This window comes from Malassezia sympodialis, genomic scaffold (genome assembly GCF_000349305.1).
Source record: "Malassezia sympodialis ATCC 42132 genomic scaffold, msy_sf_2, whole genome shotgun sequence".
Classification (NCBI taxonomy): domain Eukaryota; kingdom Fungi; phylum Basidiomycota; class Malasseziomycetes; order Malasseziales; family Malasseziaceae; genus Malassezia; species Malassezia sympodialis.
Window position 1 is genome coordinate 331260 of NW_017387800.1, and position 12670 is coordinate 343929.

General features: G+C 57.6%; 6 protein-coding genes and 1 pseudogene across 7 annotated transcripts; 3 read left to right on the top strand and 4 right to left on the bottom strand.

The window, feature by feature from the left end:
- Positions 1-79: 79 nt before the first annotated feature.
- MSY001_0486 (uncharacterized protein) lies at positions 80-1033 on the top strand (the record flags this gene model as incomplete). The annotated part of the gene is made up of 1 exon (XM_018885573.1): positions 80-1033. The coding sequence occupies one exon, from the start codon at positions 80-82 to the stop codon at positions 1031-1033; it is 954 nt and encodes a 317-aa protein (XP_018739115.1).
- A 60-nt stretch (positions 1034-1093) lies between these two features.
- MSY001_0487 (uncharacterized protein) lies at positions 1094-2031 on the bottom strand (the record flags this gene model as incomplete). Its single annotated transcript, XM_018885574.1, has 2 exons — positions 1094-1684; positions 1711-2031. The coding sequence occupies 2 exons, from the start codon at positions 2029-2031 to the stop codon at positions 1094-1096; spliced, it is 912 nt and encodes a 303-aa protein (XP_018739116.1).
- Positions 2032-2161: 130 nt separating this feature from the next.
- On the bottom strand, positions 2162-4832 carry MSY001_0488 (uncharacterized protein; the record flags this gene model as incomplete). The annotated part of the gene is made up of 2 exons (XM_018885575.1): positions 2162-2826; positions 2873-4832. 2 exons carry the CDS (start codon positions 4830-4832, stop codon positions 2162-2164), a joined length of 2625 nt encoding a protein of 874 aa, XP_018739117.1.
- A 290-nt stretch (positions 4833-5122) lies between these two features.
- On the top strand, positions 5123-6979 carry MSY001_0489 (uncharacterized protein; the record flags this gene model as incomplete). The annotated part of the gene is made up of 1 exon (XM_018885577.1): positions 5123-6979. The coding sequence occupies one exon, from the start codon at positions 5123-5125 to the stop codon at positions 6977-6979; it is 1857 nt and encodes a 618-aa protein (XP_018739118.1).
- Positions 6980-7121: 142 nt separating this feature from the next.
- MSY001_0490 lies at positions 7122-7920 on the bottom strand (annotated as a pseudogene). Its single transcript has 2 exons — positions 7819-7920; positions 7122-7745 (listed from the first exon to the last, which is right to left on the bottom strand). Coding segments are annotated over exons 1-2 (726 nt in total).
- A 1592-nt stretch (positions 7921-9512) lies between these two features.
- On the top strand, positions 9513-10623 carry MSY001_0491 (uncharacterized protein; the record flags this gene model as incomplete). The annotated part of the gene is made up of 2 exons (XM_018885578.1): positions 9513-9526; positions 9591-10623. The coding sequence occupies 2 exons, from the start codon at positions 9513-9515 to the stop codon at positions 10621-10623; spliced, it is 1047 nt and encodes a 348-aa protein (XP_018739119.1).
- Positions 10624-10656: 33 nt separating this feature from the next.
- Positions 10657-12483, bottom strand: MSY001_0492 (uncharacterized protein; the record flags this gene model as incomplete). Its single annotated transcript, XM_018885579.1, has 1 exon — positions 10657-12483. The coding sequence occupies one exon, from the start codon at positions 12481-12483 to the stop codon at positions 10657-10659; it is 1827 nt and encodes a 608-aa protein (XP_018739120.1).
- Positions 12484-12670: the final 187 nt, after the last annotated feature.

Sequence of the window (12670 nt, forward strand, 5' to 3'; positions counted from 1 at the left end):
TGATTATGCAAGCGCCTGCCGTCAGTGGCCGGGCTGAAATCCAACTTTTTGTTATCGATCATCGAGCTGCGGCCCCGACATGAGCAGCTTCTTCGGATTCAAAAAGTCCGCGAAACAGGAAGACGCTGTTGACAAGGGGCCAGTTACGCATGAGGTCATTCTGCATCCCCCCCAGAGCTCGAACCTCCTGCCGCCCAAGCCCAAGCAGGACGGCGATGACGATAAAGCCCAGCAGCTGCGCGCTTTCCTTGACGAGCACCGCGCAGCACATCCCTGTGATCCCGAGTACGAGCCATACGAGATTCGCTGGATGAACAATGAGATGATGTACCACCGCGTGCTCCGCTCCGTGCGCAGCGATATTAAGCAGGCGAAGAAGCGCATCCTGGTACGTTGGCACGCACTCATACCCGACAGGAAACGCTTGAGTGGCGTCGCGGCTACCGCCCCGAAGTCATCGCACCCGATGAAGTGGCGCCTGAAGCCGAGACTGGGAAGCACGTCATTACCGGCTTCGATAAGGACTCGCGCCCCATCCTCTATCTGCGTCCCGGGCGAGAAAATACCAAACCGTCGCCGCGGCAGATCCGGTACATGGTCTGGAGCCTTGAGCGCTGCATCGGTATGTACACAACTTCTCACCGCAGACTTGATGCAACCCGGCCAGGAATCGATCACCATTGTTGTGGATTTCCACGGAGCGAGCCTTTCGACCATGCCGTCCCTGCCCACGGCCCGGCATGTGGCCAATATCCTCCAGGCCTACTACTGCGAGCGCTTGGGCCGTGCCTTTGTCGTGCACATGCCGCGCTTCATTTCTGCCTTCTTTAACGCCCTGTCGCCCTTTTTGGATCCCGTGACGAAGGACAAAATTCGGTTCAACGACAATGCCATGACGGAGTTTATTGAGCCGGACCAACTCGACGCGCAGTTCCACGGCGGCACGTACAACTACAAGTTCGATTTCCCGACGTATTGGTCGTCGCTGACGCAGCGCTGCGGGATCAGCCACGATGGACGACGCACTGCATAGCTCAAGGAAATGCATACGTCTATATAGTCTCATAAATAGAGGGGACATGGAGAGACATGCTTATGTGACCTTCTTGCGCTCGTCCATCGAGAACCCACCAGGGCCAATGCTCACCAACAGGATCAGGCCGCCGACGATCGAGAGCGTCTGGAAGAAGTCGTAGCGCAAAAAGTCGCGCTGCGGGTGCGCCGAGTGCACCGTCCAGAAGTTATTCACGGCAATGTTCAAAATGCTCAAAAGCAACACCAGGAACATGGCGCTGTAGCGCGCTTTGAAGCCGACTGCCACCATGATGCACGCACCCAGACCTAGGATCGACACAGCCACGCGGAAGAAGCCCCACTCGCCCTGGAATACGAAACCAATAAACAAGACAATCAAAAGAACACGGCCAGCCAGCTGGAAGTAGACACGCCTGTCTGTCTCGCTCATAGTTGGCAACCCAGCAAACAAGTTCTTCCGCTGGTGTGCCAAGCTGTCCGAGAATACCATCAGTAGGCCGCCCACCACCGAGAGGTTGCGGAGGAAAAAGTTAAAGTCGGTGATTAGGCCATACCCAAGACCTTGGAACACAATCACGAAGAGCAACGAGCCCACAGAAATTTCTGCGAAGCGGCGAATAATAACACAGATCGACGACGCCGTCATGAGCTGGAGTGAGCGGTTCAGATACATACGACCACGTTGATGATGAGGAAGAGGGCTGCAATGAAGAAGGGCATGCCGCGGTAGCGATGTAAGAAAGTGATCTGATCATTCCATTGTGTGGTGATTCGCAGAGCATCCTCTAGGAACGTCACCACAATCAGGAAGCGGCCCAGAGCCGGGATATACGGACGGATTGGTTGAGAGATAATGTCCATAATATCCTCCGCCTTGGAGGAGTACTCCTCGAGCGTCTCCATCCATGGCGACTTGTATGACGAGGACGGCCGTGTCGCGTACATGTTGTTTTGCATGTGCGGCGGCGGCACAAAAGACGAATGACCGTACGACATGGCGTGCAGTTCTTCGAAGAGAGAGCCTAGCGGGGCCGCAGACTGTTTACACGTGGTCTCAGACGGGTTAGGTAATCACGGTGTTCCGCCAGACAAGCAGGTCACGGCCGTGCGAGGGGCACTAGGCTATCTACTCGAGCGGAATCCCCGCATATTCATCCAGACCCAAGGCTAGGTTCAAATTTTGCAGACACTGCGTCGCAGCACCTTTGAGCAGGTTATCGATCACACCCACGACCACCACGTGCTCCCCACTCGAGTGCACTTGGAAGCCACCCACCTTGAAACCATGGCGCTGGGCGATGTCCTGGATCTCGGGCACTTGCGGCACAATCTCCACAAGTTTGTCACCCTCGTACTTGTTTTCAAACAATGTTCGAACTTGCTTCGCACTCAAGGGGCTGCTCAAAGGAATATGAGCCGTCGCAATGATACCTTGGAACCAAGGCGCAACGACGGGCGTGAAAGATACATTGACGGGGAACTTACTCAGGGACGAGAGGTGGCGCCGCGCCTCACGCTCATGAATGTGGTCTGTCAGTGCGTACGGACGCACACCACCGGCTAGCGATTCAGGCTCCAGCTTCGGCAGCGTCACAGGCCGACCACCCTCTGCCATCTTCACTCCACTTTTAGTACCTGCACCGCTGTATCCAGAAATACCAACCACCGTGGGCGGGCGGGCGCTGTCTAAGTAAGGCACCAGCGGCGCAATAAGCATCTGCATGTTGGTGGCATAGCACCCTGGATTGGAGATCAGCTTCGCGTTCCGAATGGAATCCCGTGAATACAGCTCTAATGTGTGTTAGCGCCCCACCTTCCGTATCCACACTTCACATACCAGGGAGGCCGTACGTCCACTCGTCATCGAAACGGTGGTCAGCGCTCAAGTCCACCACCACTCCATGACCCTGCGGTTTTCCCTTACCGCCTTGACGCACTGCCTCGACGAACGGGCGACATACGCCATTTGGCAGAGCGAGAATGTACGCGTCCGGCGGTGGCACATCGCCATGACCACTCTCGAGCCGTTCCAGATCCTCAGGACTCATACTTGTATAGTACACCTCGCTCTTGTGGTACCCCTCAAGCGGCCAACCCGCGAGCTCACGAGAACTGACGTGCGACAATTCGAGCTGGGGGTGCCCATCGATTAGTTGCACCAACGAGCGGCCTGTGTAGCCACGTGCACCAATCAAAGCCACACGCTTCGGTGCTGCCGTAGCATACGTACGCTGACCCAGCTGTTCGTAGGCACGCGTCATAATCTGAGGGCGTGTGTGGGCAGCGCGCGCCATCGTGGCATAGCCACGGCTCTGCCCCGATGGCTTACGCATGTTGAGCGGCAAGTAGGCACGCTCAATGCGGTTTTTCTCCTCCAACTGACGCATGATTTGCTCCACCTCACCCACATCTTGGATTCCATAGTAGAACAGGCTGCGGCGGTTTCGCGTAAAGCCGCCATCAGCATGCTCAAAGTGCCACGCACGGTTCTCGTCGTCCGAGCGCGAGGTCCAGACCAGACGCTTGTAGTCCTTCTTGATCATCGCCCAAATGTTGTCCACAATATTGTTCATCACTGCACTGCGGGTCATCACGAAACGCGTGAGCACCGGGACTTCACCCGCCGGATGCGACACGAACGCCACGCACTCGAGTCCCTCGTCGCCGTAGATTGTGTAGGGAGCGCGTGACAACTCCGAGAAAATCTGCGCGGCGCTCTTACGATTGTCACGCACATCTTCATCGTGCTCACGAAGCATGGCGCGAAGGCGTTCTGGGCCCACCTCCTCAATCGACGACGACCGGAAGAGCTTATGGCCACGGCGGATTAGTGTACCGGCACCGCTGTCCGTGAACAGCTCCTTCTGCAGCTGGTCCACAGAAATGATGGCCACAGAGGACGAGCGGGGGAGATGGTCAAGCAGCTCCTTCATTTCACGAAGCTTCAGCTTGGTGCCGTACTTGACCCACTCTTGCTTCATCAGCCCTTCGTATTCCTCGTCGAGGTTGATGGACTCAATGAGTTCACCAGTTTGGCCATGGAACAAACCACCCTTCTCGTTAAGGAATACAATCTTTAGGGGCTCTAGCACCTTGGCCAGCTCGCTAGCAGCCACATCAGCGTTCACGTTGAGGATCTGTCCATCTTCGGACAAGGCTAGACTAGTGAGAATGGGCAGGCAACCAGCACGAATAGCGCTCTCAATCGGCTCCTTATCAACCCGATCCACCTTGCCTACAAGCCCGTAGCGCTCACGGTCTAGGAACGAGGCATTGAAGACGCCCAGCGGGATCGGGCGAGCACGGCTGCCCAACGACTCGAGCTTCTCCACGAGCTTCTGGTTCTCCTCGAGAAACACTCGTCGGGCCACCTTTAGTGTTGCCGCATCCGTGATACGGATACCATCAGAGTAATCCGGTACGACACCTTCGCGCTCGAGGATCTCATTCAGTTGAGGACCAGCACCATGCAAGACAATGGGGTACAGTCCCACTCGGTGCAAGAACGTCAGACTGAGCGCGAGGTCATCGAGCTCATTCGTCAAGATCGCTCCTCCCACCTTGATCACGGCAAAAGTCCTGGCCGTGCTGAAGATGCGCAAGTAGCGCTCCACCTCATTGCGAGAGGCAATGGAGTACAGCAGTCGAGTGATGGTTTCCCGATCTCCAGCGAACTCACGCGGGGCTACACTCTGAGTCCTAGCAGCTGTAGAGGCGTGAAAGGCACGAAGAGTAGCGCAAGGCGGCGCGCGCAAGGCTGCACGGCGCACAACTCCGCGACATAGAAGTGTGCGCATTCTGCAAGTGATAAGAGGGAGGCACACCGCACCGACTCGCCTGACTCGACGAAACACGTGACCCAACGCGCGCCGTGTCCACCCTTGTGTGTGTTGTTTGCGCCAAGCCTTGGCCGTCGCCCCAGCTCTGTGCCGTTTTGATTCGGGACGTGTCTGCTGTGTCGCCATCTTGTCAGCAGGGTGACATATTTGAGTCGCCTGGCTACATGTCAGCGGCCAGTGCGTTGGGTGGGAATACCACGAGGCAGGCACCTCACACGCCTCCTCGGGGCCACACCCTCCGGCGCAAAATGAGCCATCCTTCCAAAGAAAATATGGGCTTGGGCTACTACCGTCGGCCCTTTTCCAATCGTATGTCCACTATCCCACGCTCTCATGGGTTCGATAGCCTGCAAGATCTACTGGAGCGGGAGGGCTACAAGGAGACGCGCATCGTCACACCCGTCGCAAAAATACCCACACAAATCGATGCCCAGGCTCCGGACGACGTCGACATGCCTGACGTAAATGTACCTGTCGCGAAAAATGCTGGAAAGCCTTTGGATTCTGCCCGATCCACGTCTTTCCAGAATGAGGCCAAGCATAATGACATCCAAGCGTGGATGCAGGGTATTCTCTCGTCCCACGCTGGGGCACCAGAGGAGCCTATTCGCCACCGCCACCGGGAGCCCTCATTGAAAAAGACACGGAGTGACGCTGATATCCGAGCGCGGACTTTACGCCGTCGAAGCAGCCTATGGGATGCCAGTGTAGCGTACCGGACGGGGACTGCAAAACCCGCCGAGCCTATACCCCCTGTGCCACCTTTGCCGCCAGCGCATACCAAGAAGCCTGTTGCTGATTTCACAAATACGTCTTCTTCTCTGCCAATGGCACCCAAGGCCCCTGTCACCACGACGACGGAAGCACCTCTGCAAATGGAGTCGGCGATAGCATTTTTGTCAACGCCCGCTGAGCCTGTCCTTTCGCGGCAAGATGCCGTTGTTCAAACGGTCGACAAAGACCCTACAGCAACTCTTCCTCGTGGGCTCCGACGCTCAAAAAGTGAGGATCTGTTGCACAAGGCACTTAAGTCTCGACGCTCTCAGAAGCCTGAACTGCCCCCTACCTGCACCTGCGGCCGGAACACGGTGAAGTTCGGCGCGGTTGAGCCTCGATGGCATATGAATGACTGTCCCATTCGCACAGTATGGGAAGCGACGGCCCCCGAGCCTGTGCCGCCGCCCCCGCCCAGGCTGACCATATCGACGCCGCGAGGCGTTAGCTCCCCCAAGCACTTGGACTTGGCCGGACGTGAGTACGATCCAATGGATGTGCCTGGTAATGTTGCTTACTTGTTCCGCTTGTCACAGCCAGGCATTGGGCTAGTTAAGCGTGCCACTCTGGCAGGTCTGAATGGACTGTTCAAGAGTCAGGAAAAAGTACCCACGCCGACGAACCCTCTAATTCGTTCGCGGTCTCCGTCGCCGCGCAAGCACTCTGCTCATCGCCTCTCCCGATCAACATCGCTACCTCGGATCGATGCCTTGAAAACAGGATCTGCAGCGCTCATGTCGTCGAATCAGGAGTCCGGCAGTCTCGATTCCAAGTCGAACGAGAGTGTTTGGACGGGCTCCCAACGCATTCATGAGCTCCGGCAGCATGTGGAGGAGCGCATACGGCAAGACGAAGCGACATCGCTCGGTCGAGCCAAGAGCACCCTGCACAAGTCTCCGCCTCAGACTAATGTTGCTGAGACGAGTGTGTCCGATGCCTGGGAGAGTCCGACGTTGCAACGTCAGCGGCGTCGAGGTCCTCCTCATATTCCCCAGGATCTGACGGAGATGTTTGATCAGCCCCGCCCCGACACGACGGAAGCGATATCTGAAGACACGAGCTACGCTTTGTCTGGTATGGAGCCCTCTGTTAAGCCAGCGCCCCAGATTTCTATGACCTCTTCTGCAGTGCCATCCATCTCTGTTCTGCAGACTATGACCCGCAATGATGCCAAAGCGCCTTCTCTCTCAAACCAGTCAGTGGCTGGCAAGATGCCGTACTCTCCAGCGGCGATCCGGCGCATGCCGTCCCGTCGCAGGGCCGTGCACGGTTCACGGCATGTATTGCGCCAGACGCCGCAGGAGCAGGTCCAAACAGTGTATCGTTCTTAACCAACGGCCCAAGCGTTATGTGCAGCACCCGGCAGTGATACCATACGAAACCCAGCGCCCACTGCGTTTTAATGACCCATACATCCACCATAGGCGCCCTAGACTTGTGGATAGCCATGGAAGTGGAATGATTTCAGTGCCATACCTTCTCAGTCTCGCGAAAGCCCGTCGTTACGTCCACGCCCTGACGTTCGCGCTCCATGGCTGCTTCGTATTCTTTCACAGCCTTGTCGTAATCTGAAAGGCTCTGGTTCTGTGTAGGAGGCGAGCTGGCCGCCCTGCTCCAAGCACTGCTTCGGTTCTCTTCCGGCAAAGCATTCCTTGCATTGTCCTGGCGGATCTGTTCCCACACACTAGACGAAGACGTCCGATCACGACGGAGCTCCTCCCATCGTGAACAAGGCTTGTTCTCCGTGCTAGGCTGTCCGCCATCCGCAGGCACGTCCATCGTCGACCAGTCGGAGGTCGCTGCAGGCGCTTCCACCGGGTCGCGCGGGGGGGCCGGCGAGTCGGAAGCGGACTGCAGGATTTTGGAGGGCGTCTTACGCTGATCCAGTGCATCATGCAATGCACGCGCCAAGTGCTGAGGGTCTTCGACCGAGCGCAGCTCGTTACGGCTCATGGCAATCCCAAATGGGATCGCAAAGAGCGAGGCTGCAAAACCGCCAAAGAAGGTGAACAGCGCGGATCCAAGCGGCCCCGGACGCTGCTTAACGCGGCGCAGGCCATAATACATCAATGTGCAGCCACCCACAAAGCCAACCTGCTGTTAATGCATTCTCAATACCTACCATACGGGCCGTCCACACATTGGAATTTATTTGTCGCAAAGCGCTCACTGCCATAAGAAATAAGAACATACCTTCCTTCGTTGTGAAGGTCTCTCGCTCGCGCGCAGAGCCCGGTGTAATCTCTGCACCAGGCCGCTGTGGGGTCTCCATGGTGCTTGGAAGCGCAGCGCACGGCCGATGAAGCCCGCTTCTCCACCGAGACCCACCCGGCCCATACGGCCGATACCGCGCGCGACGCGCGCCAAGAGCGCTCAAACTTAATCCCGCGCTCCGCACTGCCCCCCCGGGTCCACCACGTTCGTACAAGTGGAAGTTGAGCAAGGCATTGCCTGTGCTAGGTAACTCAGCTCTCGCTTTTCTTGCCTCAGTGCTTTTTTCAAATATGGCAGCTGCTCAGGTGGCACCCGCCGCGTCCCATGGCGAGTCTGTGCGCGAGGTGAACCCCTCGGACTCACACTGGCAGTATGCCCAACGCCTCTACGCGCGCCTAGGTCAGGCGGCTCATCATGTGGGACTCTCCCAATTTGAGCAGATGCGCAGTCGTGCCAGCCATGATCCTTTGCAGGCGGAGCTCCCGTTGAAGCCGCTCGCGGCCCCGCCGTCCCCGCCGAATCTGTATGACCATCTGTTTGGTGGTGTTCTCCCAGAGAAGTCGACACCACCCGCCAACACATCTACGTCGCCGTCTCGTACACCCCACACGCCATCAAGTCGTCCTCCAGTGGTGCCCCGCACGCCACCATCGGCCACCGGAAACAAGCGCACAGCAAGCGAGGCCTTGTCTGAGGCTGCCGCTGCCCCGCAACTCGGATCGTCGCATCGCGCTGGATCGCATTCGACTGACTTGCACAATCACCCCACGCCTGTGCAGCTGCTTCGGGAACAGCAGAACGCACGGCAAGAGTCGTATGGACCTTCTCCCAAGCGTACGCGCACCACACATGCCCCATCAGAGACGTTCTCTGTGCCGCTTGTACCTGCGGCTCCCTTCCGCTTCCCTGTGTCACCCGTACATGCGCCTCGACCTAACGGGGCGGCTTCGTTTCAATACAACTATGGCATGACACCCCGTGCAACTATGGTACCGCGGCACACGCCCTTTTCCCGCCCAGGACATGCACGAATGGCGTCTATGCCTGAGCCGCACAAGGATCACTATGTGCCTGTGCGGAGCTACGACCCTGTGCCGCCTCCGGCCTCCGTGCCTGTTCCCTCTGAGCCGGCATTGATGCGGCCGTGGGCTGGCGCTCCGCGTGGTTTCCAGGCGCTTCGGAATCATGTGCGCGCCGCAAGCTCGGACACGACGGCGCCCCTCTCTCGGAGACATCGACGCAGCATCTCCCACGGTGCCTTGGACTCTAAGTCAATTACACCTCGCCCCGTCTCTCATGATCGGAGCAGCAGCATCACGACACCGCCTGCTGGCGAGTCCGCCCTGCCGGTCACCCCCAAGACCATGAACGGAAGTTTGAGCTACGGTGAATTTTTGAATATTAGCCCAAGCCCCCAACCGCGTGGTGGGTTGCGTGTGCGTGGCGCGCCTGATGTTCTGCCGCCGTCACCTCCATGGGGCCCCACTGCCTCGGCCCCAATGGCGGACCGGCAATCCCATCCCACCGGGGCACGTGGCGCACGCCCTCTGTGGGCACAGCCGTCGCAGCGGTAGAGCCACGTTCGTAGAGCACGTGATGATTAACACGCCATGATGCGTTCAGTCGTAACGCTGCACGACGTGCATCATCATGTCGTTGATCCGGTACGTGAGACAAGAGCGCATTGGTGCCGGCTCGTATGGGTATGTCATTTTGTCTGATGTGCAGTGAGGTGTACCGTTGTCTCGATACCGAAACACGCAGCACGGTCGCTGCGAAGATTGTCAGCTTGGAGCTAAGCACGGAGGAAATGCAGACGGTACAAAGAGAAATTCAGATGCTCCAGCAAATGCGACACCCGTGTATCACGGCCTGCTATGACAGCTTCATGGACGGGTCCGATCTTTGGATCATTATGGAGTACTGCGCAGGCGGCAGCTGCTCTGACTTAGTACGTACGCATACACTGCAGGAGCGATACATTGCTATCATCTTGCGTGAGGTACTGCGCGCTCTGGCGTATATCCATGCCGAGCAAAAGATACACCGAGATATCAAGGCAGCCAATATCCTCCTGCATGAGGACGGCTCAATCCGCCTGGCGGATTTTGGCGTGGCCGGCCAGCTGCATGCCCAAGCGAAGCGCGTCAACTCATTTGTGGGCACGCCCTACTGGATGGGGCCAGAGGTCGTCAAACAAAGCGGCTACACCACTAGCGCCGACATCTGGAGCGTAGGCATCACCGCAATCGAACTCGCCAAGGGCGAGCCTCCGTACGCGGACTTACACCCTATGAAAGTACTGCATCTTATACCCCGCAACCCACCGCCGCAGCTACCCAAAACGTACTCGTCCGCGTTCCGCGATTTTGTTTCGCAGTGCCTCACACGCGATCCGCTAAAGCGCCCATCGGCTGCCGAGCTCCTAAAGCACCCATTTATTCGCAAGGCTGGATCGACCAAGCAGCTAGCACAGTTCGCGAGATCTCGACCGCTCAAAGTGCGCAAGTCGAAACAGGCGGTCCCCAATGAACCAGCAAAGGCACCCCTGTGGGATTTCGCATCGATGCGGCCATCACTCGTCGAGCCTGCGGACGACCTAACTGGTCGTGAGCCTGTGTCACCGTTGCCTGAGCCGGCGCCCCGGTTGACCCTATGGAAACAGACCTATCGGTCCTTGCTGGGCCGCACGGGCCGTGAGCCAACATCCACGCCGTCCTCACATGTTGTGCAATACGATACAGGCATGGATCCAGCCTAGCTTATCGACCCTACGGGTTGCCTGGACACCGCACTATAGACGCGGCGCGCACTCTTTTTCGAGCCAGCGCAGAGCGCGCTCGTCCCCGGCCAGACGGGGACGCAGCTTCTCCAAAACTTCATCGTGGTACTCGTTGACCCACGCGCGCTCTTCCGGCGTCATCAGTGAAGAGTCGATCAGCTTAGTCTGAATCGGGCACATGGTGATGCGCTCGAACTGCAAAAAGCCCTTGCTTGTAGGAGGCTCTTCACCGCTGGGCAGCTTGTGTGGCTGCACAATGACGAGGTTCTCAATGCGGATACCCCACTTGCCGTCGAGGTAGTAGCCCGGTTCATTGCTCAAAACCATGCCGGCCTTGAGACCCGTCTCGTTGAATACGATGCGCGTGCCAATGCCCATGGGCGGCTCGTGCACATTCAGGTAGTGACCCACACCGTGGCCAGTGCCATGTCGGTACTCAAGGTGGTCGCGCCAGCCAGGTGCACGCGCAAGCGCGTCAATCACATAGCCCGTCGTGTTGTTAGGGAATACGAGCCTGTCAATGGCAATATGGCCCTGAAGCACACGCGTGAAGCAGCGGCGCTGCTCCTCGGTAGGTGTGCCAAAGTGCAAAGTGCGTGTCACATCTGTCGTACCGAATGTGTAGTGACCGCCCGAGTCACAGACATAGAGATCGTTAGCGCTAATCGCAGGACTTCCTTCCTCAGGAGGCGCATAGTGAATAATGGCACCGTTAGGACCCGTCGACGAAATCGTCGTGAAGCTCAGGCCCTCAAAATCGGCCTGGGCCTCACGGAAGCGCTCCAGCTGTTTCGCACCCTCCGTCTCTGTCACGGTGCGGCCAGCCTGGAGCGCCTCCTCGAGCCACGCAAAGTAGGAGACTAGCGCAGCGCCATCTCGGATATGAGACTCGCGGAAGCCGTCCTGCTCAACGGCATTTTTGATGCTTTTCTGGTCGACAATGATCGAGCGCGTAATTTGGGCCTGGTCCGCACCCAGAGCTTCGTACACAGCCCATGAGGCGCGCTTACCGATGAGGGCACGTAGGTCCAGCGCCTTGAGATCGTCATAAAATGTGTCGTACCCGCGAATTTGCACGGACGTGCCCAGATGCTGGCGAACATCGTCGCCCACCTGCTTTTCGTGCACGTAGATCGTACAAGTGTCAAGCGTGATAATAGCGAATGCGAAAAAGACAGGGTTGTACGGAACGTCATTGCCGCGCAAGTTAAAAAGCCAGGCAACTTCGTCAAGCATGGTCGCCACAAAGCACTGTGCCCGTTTTTTCGCAATTTCGGCGCGCAGTTCCGCTAGCTTGTTTTCAAAGGAACGACCAGTAATTGAATCTGGTAGCATACGGATGGGCTCCTGAGGGCGCTGTGGGCGGTCAGTCCAAATCTCAACCACGAGGTTGTCGCGCAGCGGCACCAACGACGACGAGACAGAGCACAGGGAAGCGCTCAGCTCCAGCGCGTCTTCAACGCTGATCACCTTCGGATCGACACCAATGCGTGACTTCGCGGGGAGCTCTTCGACCAACCAGGACTGCCACGTTGGAACACCCGGCTCGCCCGACTTCATCAGCGTCCAAACGTTCGGCTCCAGCTGCTGCGAAGCCTGCAAAAAGTAGCGACCATCGGTAAAAAGCAGAGCCTCCTTCATTGTGATCAAAGCACAGCCAGCTGAGCCATTGAATCCGGAGATGTAGCCACGGAGCAGGTCAGCGTCGGAGGGATATTCGCTGGCGTGCTCATCTTCGGAGGGCACAATGTATGCCTGCAAGTTGTGTGCGCGCATTTTTTCGCGCAATTGCTGCACGAGGGTAGACGTCTGTACAACACCTGTATTAATTGCACCCATGTTGTAGCACAGTCGACTGGTCGAAAATGCACGATAACGCAGGGTCCGATACGCAGAAAGCCGAGGCAATCGACAGGCAATCGCGTGCCACATAAAAGGCCCTGGTTGCTCCACTCGGCCAGCCAGGCCGACCATGTATCATGTGATCATAAACTGTCCCTCGAGCAAGCTAAAGAATGCCTTGTTG